Source organism: Myxocyprinus asiaticus, chromosome 25, assembly GCF_019703515.2.
Source record: "Myxocyprinus asiaticus isolate MX2 ecotype Aquarium Trade chromosome 25, UBuf_Myxa_2, whole genome shotgun sequence".
NCBI classification, from domain to species: domain Eukaryota; kingdom Metazoa; phylum Chordata; class Actinopteri; order Cypriniformes; family Catostomidae; genus Myxocyprinus; species Myxocyprinus asiaticus.
This window is the reverse complement of record NC_059368.1, coordinates 6074194-6089931: the sequence shown is the minus strand read 5'-3', so window position 1 is coordinate 6089931 and position 15738 is coordinate 6074194. Positions and strand designations below refer to the sequence as shown.

Sequence of the window (15738 nt, the reverse complement as noted above, 5' to 3'; positions counted from 1 at the left end):
GGAAAGGAAAAATATTATAACAATGTGTTTTGGAAACTTTCACATTCTCCCAAAGAGTAAGAACAATGTTTCCTAATGTACAGAGGCTTTCCCATGTATAAGATCAGGTCAATAAAGCCTAGAATCAATATGTTCCAAAAAGCAGTGCAAAACCTGTTCTAATTACGAAAATCTATTCATAATCAGAGATTTATATACATTTTTATGGGCCGGTCATTTTTGACCAGGAACACCACAAGTGTGACTTTCTGCCATTTCTGGTTAAACATTAAAACATGGTAGTGTGACAAACTGACCAAAAATTGTATGTATGTATTGATAACGTCCACACAATACATTTTCATAAAAAATGCATAGATTTTGGCATATTTTTTGTCTCTTATTCATACTGGAATGTTCTTTTCCTTGACCGAAACTTTCGAGACTTCCGAAAATGTTCTCAAGGAAGGCACACTTAGGAAAATGGAAAACAGAGTGTTCAAACGAAAGACATGTTAGTGTGCATTTTTCATAATTTGCAGGATTCATTAACTACAACACACACACACATAAACACACTGGCATAATTTGCCTTATTAGACAGCTATGCTGTTACCAAGACAAAACAAGATCTCTCTTCTGTGTCAACTTTTAGACACAATGCTTCCCTCATTATAATAATAATAATAATACCTTTTATTTATAATGCGCTTTTCTTACACTCAAAGAGCTACAAGATTGAATAAACCACCATACCAACAAATTAAAAAAGACTAAACACAAAATTGCTAACATACAGCAGCAACCACACATAAAATTTATATTAATATATATTAAAAGACTACCTTAAATAAATGAGTCTTAAGTAACTTCTTAAAACAATCCATGGCTGGGGCGTTTCTAATAGTAAAAGGAAGGTAGGTTAGGGCCTCTGAAAGAGAAAGCTCTTTCCCCCATAGATTTAAGTTTGCAGGAACTTTCTCCCGCTTTCTTTTTTAGTTGCTTTCGCTTTTATATTTATCTAAAAATTATCTTTATGCTGGACCGTTGAAAAAGCAACATGGCCACTATGATGACAGATAACAGAGCGAGTGGCACTGCCTCAAGACTCTACCCTGTTCTGATGCTTTTCTTTCAAGTGGTAATTAAAGAAAGATAACAACAGTAAAAAGCTAAAAAAGGTAAAAACATATTCCCCTGCTGTACGCTAATACACACATCACAAAGATGCGTCAAAGACAATGCAGAACTCTGGTCAGTTTCCAACTTCTGGCACAAGACAACAAGGTTAACATTAAAGGGGTTGTTAACCAAAAATGAAAATTCTGTCATTATTTATTCACCCTCATGTCTTTCCAAACCCATATGTTGTTGTTTTTTTCCTATAGAACACAAAAGTAAAATCTTTGAAGAATCGTAACTTTTCCATACAATAACAGTTCATATTGACCAAGTCTGATAATCTCCAAAAAAGCATAAAAAAATTGGTCCATACAACTTGTGTGCTATATTTCAAGTCTTCTGAGGCCATACTATAGGTTTTATATGAGGAAAAGACAATAAATTAAGTTGTTTATGGACAACTTCTATAATAATTATAGCCCAAGCACTGAAAGTGCAGAGACCCTATTGTTCTTCTAAGGATTATAAATATTATTCTTTTTCTTAATGAATTACTTAAAGGGGTACTTAACATGCTTAAAATTTCATAAAATTTTGCACACACATCAGAGTCGTTGGCCATTAGGTCTGGGCAAAAGTTCACACATGGACGTGTGGGGGGGCTCTGTAGCACCCCCTTTAAAATGGGTGTGTAAGACGGCCTCTGTAGCACCCCCATTTTCACCTACAGTCACCAAAATTGGTACATATTTAGTTCTCATCAAGCCGGACAACTTTCATAATTATAGTCATTAGGTCCACACAACAGGAAGTCGACCATTTTTTTATATTGCAGTCTCTGAACTTTTAAATACTCGTACTAGGTGATTCATGAGACTGTCATCACATTTAGACAACATTATGCCAAGACATTGAAGATGCTAAATTGCAAACAGATTTTGATATATCGAACAGTGTTGCCATGGCGAGGCATTAAATTAATGGCGAAAATTGGGAAACAGGAAATGTCTCATATCTTCTGTGTGCAATGTGTGATTTAGATCAAAATTGAGATGAATGTTTAGTCTTGGGGGCTAATCACATGGATTTGACTATTTTGGGTCATGGTAATAGCGCCACCACCTGGCAGCAGGATGTGTGGCTCTTAAAACAGACTTTAAAATAGTCCTCTTTTATTCACCCAAATTGCTTCAAAATTGTTTAGAATAATGTCAAATGCCAAATGCATGTATCCACCTTGCAATGTTTTCCGAAAGCCACCGGGTGGAAATGGACCCATGGTGCTTGTCTGTCTGCTTGGTGTCATCACTGCTTGAAGCTATATTTTTATGTTATTGTTGTTGTTTTTTTGTCCTTTTTGGAGCATAACGAAAGTCTCTACAAACTGTCATTGTATAGGAAAGAGTTCTCCTTTTGTGTTCCACAAACAAAAATTAAGGAAAAAAAACATACAGGTTTGGAATGACATAAGCGTAAGTAAATAATGACAGATGTTTCATTTTTTCGGTGAACTACCCCTTTAACACAATCTGCATAATGCTAAAGCATATTGTTTTATACTCACAAACCATATTGGTCACAGAAGTCCCACAGAATTCACGCAAGCGAACAGATCAAAGAAAAACTGGCGGGGATGAGACATGACAGTAGCTGTGGTATGAGATGCCAAGATTTGGAGCCTGGATCGCTCCCTGAAGTGGGCTTCAAACTGGGTAGAGAAAACCTGGCAAGCTCTTCTGCTGGGAGACTCTAGTGCGCAGCATTTAAAAGCAAGAGAAATTACCCTGAAAACTAGTGCACACACCTCCACGATGAACTACAAAGAATGAGTCACTATACTAATGCGAAAATGGCATATACTGCAGAAAACATAATGTATTAGGACATCACCAGAGACTCTTTGGACTCAAGTTTGTTATTACATGGGTTTTCGTGAAGACAAACAAAGTTCAAGTAAATCATTCCATTATCAGAGTGTGGGCTGCAGTGGTCACACGGTAAGTAGCTATTAAAGTGTCTATATGCATGAAATCTAAGTGAAACACAGGCTAATCTGATTAAACAGCATGAAGAGCGTTTTTTTTCTTTCTATTCTTGAACTAATTCGCCAAAATGGCATTCATCTCGGCTCATGTAGCAAGCTGACACCTTTTATTTCTTGCCTACTTGACAGAAGTGCAGAGTTGGGCTTAATTCAGCCCATTGCTCAGAGTTTCTCATTTGCATAATGAAAGCGAAAATTTGTGAGGAGAAGAAAAACAGCAACCAAATGAAGCTGGCAGCAAGGTATGTGCGAGTAAAATGGAAATGTAAGTGGTTTGGCTGCGGAATTCGGTTCTTGTTTGCAGGCTGCCAGTGTTTTTTGTGTTAACGAAAAATTTAAAATTAGGCTCATTTAAATTATCTGTTTTCCCATTAACAGACAAACTAAGACCTTGCAAATACGAATACATTTTCAGTTGAAAAAACATAGATTTGTGCTACATTAACACCACCCTCCAAATTGAAATGCCATTTTGTTATTATTTTTAATGAAAACAAAAACTAAATGAAAATATTTTGGCAAACTGGAAAACATGAAAACCAACATGTTTGGAAAAACTGAAACTAAACTGAAAAATGAACAAACAAAATAAAAATGATCGCAAATCAATTTTAATATTAGTTTTTGATATATGGTATATTATAAAAGGTTGCAACCCACCTAAATTAAATATGAAAATGGCACTAGATAGCAACAGTCTTTAGAAATGTTATGCCGTTAAACATATTTAAATGATGTCCATTCGTTTATTAACCGATAAACTAAGGCAACTAAGGCAACATCCACACTAAAATGTTATTGGTTGAAAACACATTTTTCTACATTTAAGTATCTCATCCACGCTGGAACACTGCTTTGTTATTATCGTAAATTATTGTTTAGAAAATTGCTCTTTGAAGGGACTACTTTACTACTACTACTCCTACTAAAGGAAAACTAAAACAAAAACAAAAAGGAATATATTTCTCACACATAAAAAACAGACATGCAAAAACAAACTAAACTCAAATAAATTGTCTTCTCTTCACAACTAACTAAAATAAGAAAGCCTGAAAATGTTGTTTTTGACACGTAGTATATTATAAAAATGTAAACCTTTATAACCCTCCTTCATTAAACATGAAAATTGCACTAGATGGCAACGCTCTTGAGAAACTGAATTGCATTAATGGATGTAATTTAAATATATTTAATGTATCAATAACATCCACACAATACATTTTCGTAAAAAAAACAAACAAAAAAAAAAATGCATACATTTTGGCATAATGCAATATCTTGTGAAAATCTATTCATAATCAGAGATTTATATACATTTTTATGGGCCGGTCATTTTTGACCAGGAACACCACAAGTATGACTTTCTGCCATTTCTGGTTAAACATTAAAACATGGTAGTGTGACAAACTGACCAAAAATTTTATGTATGTATCGACAACATCCACACAATACATTTTCACAAAAAATGCATAGATTTTGGCACATTTTTTGTCTCTCATCCATACTGAAATGCCCTTTTCCTCGATGAAACTTTCGAGACTTCTGAAAACTTTCTCAAGTAAGGCACACTTAGGAAAACGGAAAACAGAGTGTTCAACCAAAAGACATGTTAGTGTGCATTTTTCTTAACTGAAATGAAAACATAAACTAACACGCTTGGAAAAACTGAAACTAAACCAAAATAAATTTTTATTGCTAAACTGACTAAACTAAAATAAAAATAACCACAAATTAATTTTAGTTTTAGGTTGCGATACACAGTATATTAAACATATTTAAATTACATCCGTTAACACGTTGAATCATAATGTGAATACCATTATGTTTTTGGTTGAAAGTGCATTGATTTTGGTACGTTTTGGTACATTTACGTTCACCCACACTGAAACAGTTAGTCTCCACCGGAAAAGGAGACTTTCAGAAACGTTCTCTAGATCATTTGGAAAATGTTGACATTAGGAAATAGAAAAAGTACAGTAGTTTTCAACCAAAAATGTATTTGCGAGGAAGTAGTCTTCTCGTTTACTGAAAATATACAGAAAAAGCGAAATTACCCTGAAACTAGAAACATTCGTAAAAAATATCAATAAATAAATAAAAAAAAATCTCAAACAATAGTAATGTTGCGGGTTCTACCTTTACTGCAGGTGCCGTTGCGGACACAGGGGCCCCTGATCGTTTGGCAGTGAGGTCGTTACTGGCTGCCGTCACAGCGATGGTGACGGGGGTGGGCAGGAGGGAGGGGATGACCGGGAGTGGGAGGAGTCCCGGCCGGTTGTTGCCATTGGAGACAGCTGGAGCCGCCGGTGAGCAGGTGCTGTTACCCACACCATTATGAAGGCCCGTGGGTCGGTCACGACGATCCCAGGGGCCTCGATAGTCCCTCTCAAAGCGGTGATGGTGTCGTGACATCACTTCCTCTTAGAGGATCCCTGGTACTGTCTAAAGAGTACAGAGAAAGAAAGAAAGAAAGAGAGAGAGAGATAACATTGATTATACCATGTCAAAACACAGAAATAGAATGTACCAAACAAATCGAGCTGGTTGGCAGGTTTGACATGCAACACAAAAAGACTGGCAAACATCTCAATATCTGCCAGACAGCAGCTAAATAAAAAAAAAAAAAAACATGCATTTTAGACGGCCAGTGCTTCGGCTGCTTGTAAAAATAACATACGAGCAAGGCCATTAATACAGATAAACATGCATGCATATGACGGGAACAGAGCGAGCATATGTTTTCTTTGAATTCTTAGACACGCACTGTGTCATAACAATTTGATTGAAGTGCACACAGAAAAATAGCCCATCTACTTTTCAAATCTAGATTCTGATAGACATTAAGGGCGGAAAAATTTGTGTTTATTCACAATGACTACCAGGAAAAAAGCGCCTCTTTGTCAGTTTACAAGAAAACTTACACTCTTCCATATGGTTAAGAGATCCATTCAACTAACCAAGTTTTCATAACAACATAAATTGTATGGCTCCAGAAACTCTTTACTTATTCAGGGGCATAGAAAAAATAGGAACACAATAACCTTATCTGCCTGGCTTATAAATATTAATTAGGCGAAATAACGTTTGACCAGTAGTCCTAATTGGTTTGCTAAAAGGCAGAAAAAAAGAGAAAGATTTGATGAAAGGCAGGTAAGTGGGTGCTAGCCATATTAGAATTACTGCTTACAGATTAATTCAGTCCGCAGCTTTTTTTTTGCAACACAGGCAAGCAAAACAAAGCCAGTGTCACCATATGAACCCCTTTTGTTATCATTTTATTTCCAGAGACTTATGTTGAAATGATCTAGGACTCTTAGTTTGAAGTATTGGTATTTTCCTTGTCATGTCTAAGTTCCTGATTTCCTCCCTGATTGTTTCCAGCTGTCCCTAGTTTACTCATTAGTCTTCATGTGTATATATTAGGGGTGTAACGGTACACAGAAGTCATGGTTCAATACGAGTTCAGTACAAAAGGAAAAAGCAACAAATCCCAAATGCTAGGTTTCATTTATTTATTTGTCAGTTCTTGTCCTTGTTACCCTTCAAGGATGTAGTGTTGTATTACTTTATCTTCTGAGTTATAACCTTGCTTGTTGTATCATCTTCATTTGTTTATTATTAAAAGAATCTGCATTTAGATCCACCCTTTCTCGTCTCATCTACTCTGGTTCCAGTGGTCTCCGAGCTCCCTTCAATGGAGACCACTTTCAACCCAGCCTCGGTGGTCCTGGAGATTCCCTTCATCGAGCCTCCCACGTCTCTGCCTTCTGAGCCTCCCATGGCTCCACCTTCTGAGCCTCCCACAGCAGTGTTCATGGCCGTCCGGAAGAGAAGGAGAAGAATGGCTCCTACTCCCATGCCGCTGCCAGTGCTCATGACCACGGAAGTCGTTCCCTTGTCACTGCCAGTGTTCACGGCCACGGAGGCCGTTCCCCTATCACTGCCTGTGCTCACGACCATGGAGTACTGTATTTTGTCTTATGATGGTTATTTATATCTTCAGCTTATATCTTTATTGAGTCAATAAAAATGAAATATACATTTTAGACTCCCAAACATCCCTATGCAAATTAGAATAGAAGAACAGGGAGCCCTGCAACAGAATGCATGACCCCCAGAGAGCTCCCCACTGAACATCGAGTCTGGGATTACATGAAGAGACAGAAGCAACTGAGACAGCCTAAATAGATAGAAGAACTGCAGTGAATTCTCCAAGAAGCTTGGAATATCCTTATGTACCTAGGAGAAATGGTGCTGTTTTGAAGGCAAAAGTGGTCACACGAAATACTGATTTAGCTTTTTTTGTTTACTGGTCTTCGTATGATGTTAATTTATAAATTAAAACTATTCATGGCATTATTTTTGAAGAAATCCTTACTAGGCAACATTTTTCACAAGTGCCTAAAAGTTTATCGATATGTTTGTGTGAAACTGATCGCTAATTAAAATGTTTTTAACCTTAAATCGGTGCTTGAATTGACCTAACCCTTGCGTGAAGTACGTTCCTCTGAAGTAAATAGAGCAGAACTTCTGAATTCTCACGTCAATGCCCCAACGTGATGATGTTATGTGACAGCGTCGTGAGGCATTGAGTGTTTACAGGAAGTAGATTTTAAAGGTTTAAAGTTGATAAAGTTTTAATTAGCAATTAGTTTTTCACTCAAACTTATCGATTCACTTCAGAAGACATTACTTGTTCGGCTGGAGTCGTGTGGATTACTTTGATGCTGCCTAAATATGCTTTTTGGAGTGTCAAAAATTGGTGTCCATTCGCTTGCATTGAATGAAGCTAAAAACCTGGGATACTTTCCTAAAAATCTTAAATCCTGTTCTGATGAAGCAAGAAGGTCATATACATCTTGGATGGCCTGAGGGTGAGTAAATATCAGCAAATTTTAATTTTTGGGTGAACAATTCCTTTAAATCTGTATTAACTCTCTCTCTCTCTCTCTCTCTCTCTCTCTCTCTCTCTCTCATAAGCTTGTGATTTGCCGCAAATGTTTGCCAAAGGTTTGCAGCTCTTCACCGGTAGTGGTGAACCTGCAGCGAACCTTTGGCAACAATGGACAATTTGCTGCAAGTTTGACGCAAAGCTTTTTTGCATGTGCAAATGATCAGTGGCAAATTTGCGCCAAGTTTGCAGCAAATTTTCCATGAACTCTTGATTTTTGTAATTGTCTTACTGTAATGTCTGCATAGTGGTTATGCAAACTTCAAACTTTTAAAACTATCTTCGACTTTCAGACAAGGCTTTGGCAAACGAAGATCTTTTTGCCTCTTGACTAACTTTACTTTTCCTGTAGTTGCATATTGTCGTACAGGACAAGATTAAGCAGTGAAACAATGAAGCAGCACAAGTTTGGTTATCTCTTCGCATTAGCGAGCGTGCTAACATTGTTTCCCATTATTTGCAGAGGCTTCTTTATCTTGCCGTTGTCCTGCACAAACATCCACATGTAATAACTATAGAGACCTCAGGTTGGGAGTAGTGTTATTAGTTTCTGTCTTTGTACGTGTGGGAACAGATTAAGTTGTTTGTAAAATTATCCACTTTTGGCTGATCTGAGGCACTTTGGCTAGCTGTTTTATATTGGAGTCAGCTAAACACGACAGATGTGTGAAATGAGGTTTAATTAGGGCTGTTGTTCGGCATTGTGCTTTTCAACCAAAACAAGTAAACAGTATGTACTTGAAAATAATGAGGAAATGTACAGGGCAGGCTATTTAAAAGATAATTTCTGGCACCAAACGGAACTGGAAAAATATTAATTGTTTCCAAGCAGGTTTCACAATACTCCTACCACCCTGTCTTCCGCTGTTCAAAAACAGTTTGCTCCAATTCAGACACAAGAGGATTAGCAAAGTCAAGCAATAGAGTCTACCTTGCAGCGACAAATTTGTGACACTGACTAAGTTTGTACAAAACGTAAGATTTTCTTGCTTCCATTAAAGCACACAAGAAACTGTGCAATAGTTGTGTTAAAAAAATAAATACTTATATATATATATATATATACACACTATATTGCCAAAAGTATTCGCTCACCCATCCAAATAATTGAATTCAGGTGTTCCAATCACTTCCATGGCCACAGGTGTATAAAATGAAGCACCTAGGCATGCAGACTGCTTCTACAAACATTTGTGAAAGAATGGGCCGCTCTCAGGAGCTCAGTGAATTCCAGCGTGGTACTGTGATAGGATGCCACCTGTGCAACAAGTCCAGTCGTGAAATTTCCTCGCTACTAAATATTCCAGTCAACTGTCAGTGGTATTACAACAAAGTGGAAGCGATTGGGAATGACAGCAACTCAGCCACGAAGTGGTAGGCCACGTAAAATGACAGAGCGGGGTCAGCGGATGCTGAGGTGCATAGTGCGCAGAGGTCACCAACTTTCTGCAGAGTCAATCGCTACAGACCTCCAAAGTTCATGTGGCCTTCAGATTAGCTCAAGAACAGTGCGTAGAGAGCTTCATGGAATGGGTTTCCATGGCCGAGCAGCTGTATCCAAGCCATACATCACCAAGTGCAATGCAAAGCGTCGGATGCAGTGGTGTAAAGCACGCCGCCACTGGACTCTAGAGCAGTGGAGACGCATTCTCTGGAGTGACGAATCACGCTTCTCCATCTGGCAATCTGATGGACGAGTCTGGGTTTGGTGGTTGCCAAGAGAACGGTACTTGTCTGACTGCATTGTGCCAACTGTGAAGTTTGGTGGAGGGGGGATTATGGTGTGGGGTTGTTTTTCAGGAGCTGGGCTTGGCCCCTTAGTTCCAGTGAAAGGAACTCTGAATGCTTCAGCATACCAAGAGATATTGGACAATTCCATGCTCCCAACTTTGTGGGAACAGTTTGGGGATGGCCCCTTCCTGTTCCAACATGACTGCGCACCAGTGCACAAAGCAAGGTCCATAAAGACATGGATGAGTGAGTTTGGTGTGGAAGAACTTGACTGACCTCAACCCGACAGAGCACCTTTGGGATGAATTAGAGCGAAGACTGCGAGCCAGGCCTTCTCGTCCAACATCAGTGTCTGACCTCACAAATGCGCTTTTGGAAGAATGGTCAAAAATTCCCATAAACACACTCCTAAACCTTGTGGAAAGCCTTCCCAGAAGAGTTGAAGCTGTTATAGCTGCAAAGGGTGGGCCGACGTCATATTAAACCCTATGGATTAAGAATGGGATGTCACTTAAGTTCATATGCCTCTAAAGGCAGATGAGCGAATACTTTTGGCAATATAGTGTATATATACAGTATATCTGTAAAAAAAAAATATTTGGCCGTCCAGGGTCACTGTCTTAGTAAAAGTCCTGTTTTGAGCAACCATGCATTAAAGTGGATTTTTATGGGAGAGAAAATACTTAACATGAAAAAAGTGTATTTCCCCCAGTGCAGTTGTTTTGTTTTTATCATTTATCATTGTCACAAGGAAAATTTAAGAAAATCACATTATGCATTTTAACTAAACATGTGCTGTAATGCACTTTTGTACTAAAAGTGTTGTAGTTTTTCTCACCATCATTTAACTGAGTCTCTCTTCCAGAACGAGCACTGACATATGCAATGCAATGTAATGTCATGTTATGAATAGGTGCGTTTACTGGGGTTTGGAATCACAATGGTGAGAAACAATTATCATGCTCTCGAATGCTAAATGTTAAACAAAACTCTCCTGCTTCTGACAGAAAAAAAAACAAAAAAACATGCTGATTGTCGTTGATCTTTCCCCTGCTGCTTCTGTCAAGTGTGGCGTCTGTGTGATATCTCACAGCTTATGCAAAAAGGTGTGTGTTTCAGGTCCATTTCTCTCGGGTTGTGAAGCATTCTCATCAGTTTGAGTGAGACGCTAAAATATGGACAAACGCGTCCCAAATAGAATTCAAACAGAAAGCAATTTTGTTCCCTTAAATACAGGATGATTCTGTGTTATACGGGATGGTTTGCAAATTAAGTGGTTTAAAAATGTAATGTGGCGTTACCATCAAGTAGGAGGTATTAAAATTATTCATAAATTTAAAATACGTTTTCAAGTCAAGGATTTCAAGAAGTTTTCTCAGGGTTACTCCATATGACCTGAACAAAATGTGTATTTTCATAAAAATAAAATTTTTCAATAAAAATGTCTTGAAGGTCTAAAGAGGTCCTCTCTGTTTTGTTTTACTAATTTATTTATGCCAATATTTAAAAAAAAAAATTAAAAAAAAAATGCTATTTTTTTTTATAAATAATAATAAAACAAAAGATAATGCACTACACTAGTTTTTTTAATTTTATTTTATGAATTTCAGCTTTTAATAAGATTTGTTTGTTTATTTCTTTCTTTATTCATTTATTTATTTGTATTCCAGATGGTTACACCACATGACATTTTGTTTTTACTTTAAGCATCAGAAAAAATATCAAAATGATTTTGAACTCTGAAATTGTTCATCATAGAAGAGGTATATTCAAGTAAGTATTTTGTGTGAACAGCATGTTTAATGTGTTTTTGAACATTTCTATGGATCTGGACAAAACAAAGAGAGTGTCACATCATTGTCCCTCCCCACTGTATTTGTTCACTATATATTATATACACTATATATTTGAGACTAATTATCTAATCTAAACTAATTGATGACTACACAACTCTATAGTCCTCATGTTAGCTGGTGGCTGCCTGTTCCCCATCATTCCACAGATAAAAGCCACAACGCAGTACTTCAGACAAAGCATTAGGATCGGATAAAACATACTCATCCAGTGAGCAGACCACTGTCAGCAAATGATGACTGTATTTCAACAGTAAATGAGATCCTGAATCCATCGCATGTAATTACACTAAAGTAATCACACAAACACACACACACACACACACACACACACACACACACACACACAGTACAATATCCGCTAATGACACCACTGAAATAATTGTATCGCACGTTAACAGCACCACATTAATTATTCATGGGATTTATCAGATCAGAACAATTATATACACACCGCTATGCTATACATTCACACAAGCCACATGCTGTTCTTATCTGTGCATTGCCAGGGCAAATTCACGGCACGCAATTCATTGAACAGACAAACTCCTATTAGCTTTTAGTTTCAATTCTACGCAGGAGTTTCGCAAACACACGCTCATCAAGGCAAAGTAAATCCAGTAAATATGTGGATTCTACAATCACACACTGTTTCCATTAACTGAAAATGAGAGAATTAGAGTGTGTGTGTGTGTGTGTGTGTGTGTGTGTGTGTGTGTGTGTGTGTGTGTATGTGTGCTTGTGTGTGTGGGAACTACAGAAGAGCAGCCAATATAGAATTGACTGTCATTTTAATTGTGATAGTGTGATGCTTTTAATGGGGCTGACGGAGGGAGAACAAGTCAGGTGAGTGTCTTTTTTTTTTTTTTGCTTTTTCAGACAGAGGTGAATGCAGGTTACTGACAGGACAGCTTCACGATTAGAGCTGACGTTCAGCAACAGTGTAGTACTGAAAGTCTAAATTTAAAATAAATAAAGATTAGTTAGGTTATAAAAATTAGCTCTCTGTAGAGGTTTTGTTATTAAGCAGATATAATTTAATCATAATTTCATGTTAATTCTCAAGTTGGTTTTGACTGATGGTGTCCCTAGAGAAAAGGGAAAAAAGTTGTTTTTGTATAATACCAGATTACCATAATACCGGACTGACAAGCGATCGCTCCACTGTTGATGAATTACTGCTCATATTCGTCACATGACAATGTTTACTTTACAGTGTTTGTATTGTAAAGTAGATTTAGCCATGATATAAATGTGTAGGTAAACCCGGAATGCTAATTCACCATCAGGTCCCTCAGGAATTTCCCTTGGGATTTCCAGATTACAAGTAAAATAAGATCTATGGTGAAAACTACTTGAGACTTTCACGTTCTGTTCTAGAACATAAAATACACACAGCCATACTTGAATTGAGGATTTTGAAGCCACTGTGTCTTTCAAAAATGCATGTTGCTAACCTGTTGCTAAACAAGGACTACAGCAGTCATCCATTATATAAAAGAATGTAGCCCATATGCTGATGTTAGTTGTAGTCCTTTTTTAGCATTGTGATAGCAACAAAAAACCACAGTAGCTTCAAAATTAACATTTGAGGAATGACTATGAATAATTTATGTTTAAAAACAAGTAATTTTAACCATAAGCCTAATTTTACTTGTATGTCTAAAACTGCCATTATAAACCACCATAGGAAATTCCTGATGGAACACATGGCTTGAAAATGCAAATGGTCTTATGTGGTTTTGGACTACGAACTGAAGGGCTCTATACACTGTGGATGATTGCAAGAGTGTGTGTTTTGTTTCCCTTAAGTGTTTGTGTGAGCTGGGGGCACAGACACTTCAAAATAAGAGTCCTTGTTGTATTTCGGGCCTGGTCACAGATAAAAGTCCCACGTTATGCACCAAAAAAATTTTCTGGTTATTTTTGGTTGCACAATAAACTGAATCTGTGAATTTATTCATTATGGTCTCTCGCTGACTATGTCTGTGCCCTTCACAGTGAGGAAAGATTTTTTTTTTTTTAAATATATGTCGTCTGATAAATCGGAATGAGACTTTTCCACCAGTTTAGTTATCGGGATAATGAGACATGCTGAAAGACTAACAGTAAGAGAGTGAGACAGGCAGACAGACTGAACCGGAACACTTGACACTCCAGCATTGAATGTGCTCCTTCTGTCATCTATCTCTTTTATTCTCTCTCTCTCTCTCTCTTACAGATGCAAGGGGATTTTAAAAGAGAAAGCATACAGCACTGGAGCTTTTAGGAAGGGAAAACCTTGAGACCTTTCCTTGAAAGAACAATATCTTGACATGATACGAGCAGATGATGTTCTTATAGAGATTCACACTACTGGAAACACGGCAGAGCTTGATGAGTCCTGAGCATTCAGTTTCCTGCAAGCAAAAATCCAAACAATAGGTGCACATAAAAAAAAAAAAAAAACAGAATACAAAACTCTGCCAAAGAGATTTCGAGATTCTCACACTCACGAACACACAAAATCGTTGATACACTACTGCCAGCTACACTAGGATAACAGAGGGGCACTGGGTGTGAATTTTAAATAATCACATAGTCTGTCGGTACAAAAATAGCCACAGGCAGATGATGAAGACTTTCTTTAATTCCCTGTCTCAGGCTGAGGTTAGCTGTATTCTTCGGAGAGAGAAACAGTGAAAGATAGAGAAAGATCCACTAATAAAATAGGTGTATGCATTCCTGATCATTCACACAGTAGCTATGACAGCCCTGTGATGCACTCCATGCGTCTATTTTTAGAAGAACTTCTAAAGGCCACAGAGCAATAGTGACTTAATTGAAGCGTGAGAGGAAAAATAAACTATGCAGTACAATACAAAAAGAGAACAAGATATGGAGAGAAAGATGACCGCAGCAGACAAACACAGCTAAACAAAGCCCAACCCAGACATCACCTGTCTCCCTTTATCTATACAAACCACTGTCAATCATAAACAGAAGTTGTCAGGTGGCACTTAGTCAAAGACATAAGGGGATGAGACCGTCCACTTATACATATGAATGTGAAAAATTGTAACACTAAATATGGTGTCTGTAATCCCACCTTTGCAGATAAAAGTGCAACCTGGTCTCATAGGTGTCGTGGCAGTTTCCTAATGAAATGAACACTAGAGGCATTGCAACAACAATGATTTTTAATCACTTTCACACAAATCACGAGTGAAACGGCAGATGTTCAATTCATAAGCACTTACTTATCTCCCTGTTCCTCACACAATGTTATCTTATCGAAACTATACTATACTTTTACTATAGCGCATGACTTGCAAGGTGATACATTTTAACTGTGCATTACATAACCAAATAAATTTACAAACTTGTTTGTATACGATTAAATTGCGCACTAGCTCAACTGATAAAGTGTTGCACTTGCAATGCAAAGGAACAGGGTACGAGTCCTGAAGAACACGCGAGTCGACACGTAAGCTGAAAGTGTCATAGAAGCATCACAAAATTAGGTGGTTGCTACAGCAATTGCGTTTTTCATCTCACATTTGCTTTTCTGACACTTTCGGTTAGGTTTAGGTTTAAGGTTTAGGGTAGGGAGGTAGAAAGTTTTTGTTGATTTAAAACTAGAGAGAGCATTAACCTTAAAAACTTAAGGTTTAACTTGTTTTTAGCACCACCATGTGGACATTTCACTTGAAACTCCCGCGATACCAGTCGCAGCCTGTGCATTTTAAGTCTAGGCCTTCAGTGCGATTCATGCCATTAAGAAAACACAGTTTCACAATGAATAAGACACCCTATGCCTGTCATTCATTACGTCGCAACCAACTAATAATACCAATTAACATTTTAAAAACATGTCCATGCATGAAAGCCAGAACAAAGGAGGTCTAATACCAAGGAAAAGCTCTCTAATAATATTTGCGATTTAAATTTTACTTTTCTAATTGTTTCATCAGGGTACACAGTTACTTTTCAAAACTTGATCCGACACTGAATGCTCAAGCAGCCTAATTTACACTTAGAAAACTCCTGATGTTGCTATAACAATGCAAAAAGCATTT

The 15738-nt window shown here is 37.5% G+C and overlaps 1 protein-coding gene across 2 annotated transcripts in view; it reads right to left on the bottom strand.

The window, feature by feature from the left end:
- The window catches only part of LOC127415642 (kelch-like protein 29), a 378370-nt gene that overhangs the window by 245899 nt on the left and 116733 nt on the right, over window positions 1–15738 (bottom strand). For both annotated transcript variants that reach the window (XM_051654419.1, XM_051654420.1), the window contains exon 3: window positions 5282–5587. In XM_051654419.1, coding sequence (XP_051510379.1) covers window positions 5282–5557 — 276 coding nt within the window. In that variant the 5' untranslated portion in view covers window positions 5558–5587. The remainder of the gene's footprint in view (window positions 1–5281; window positions 5588–15738) is intronic.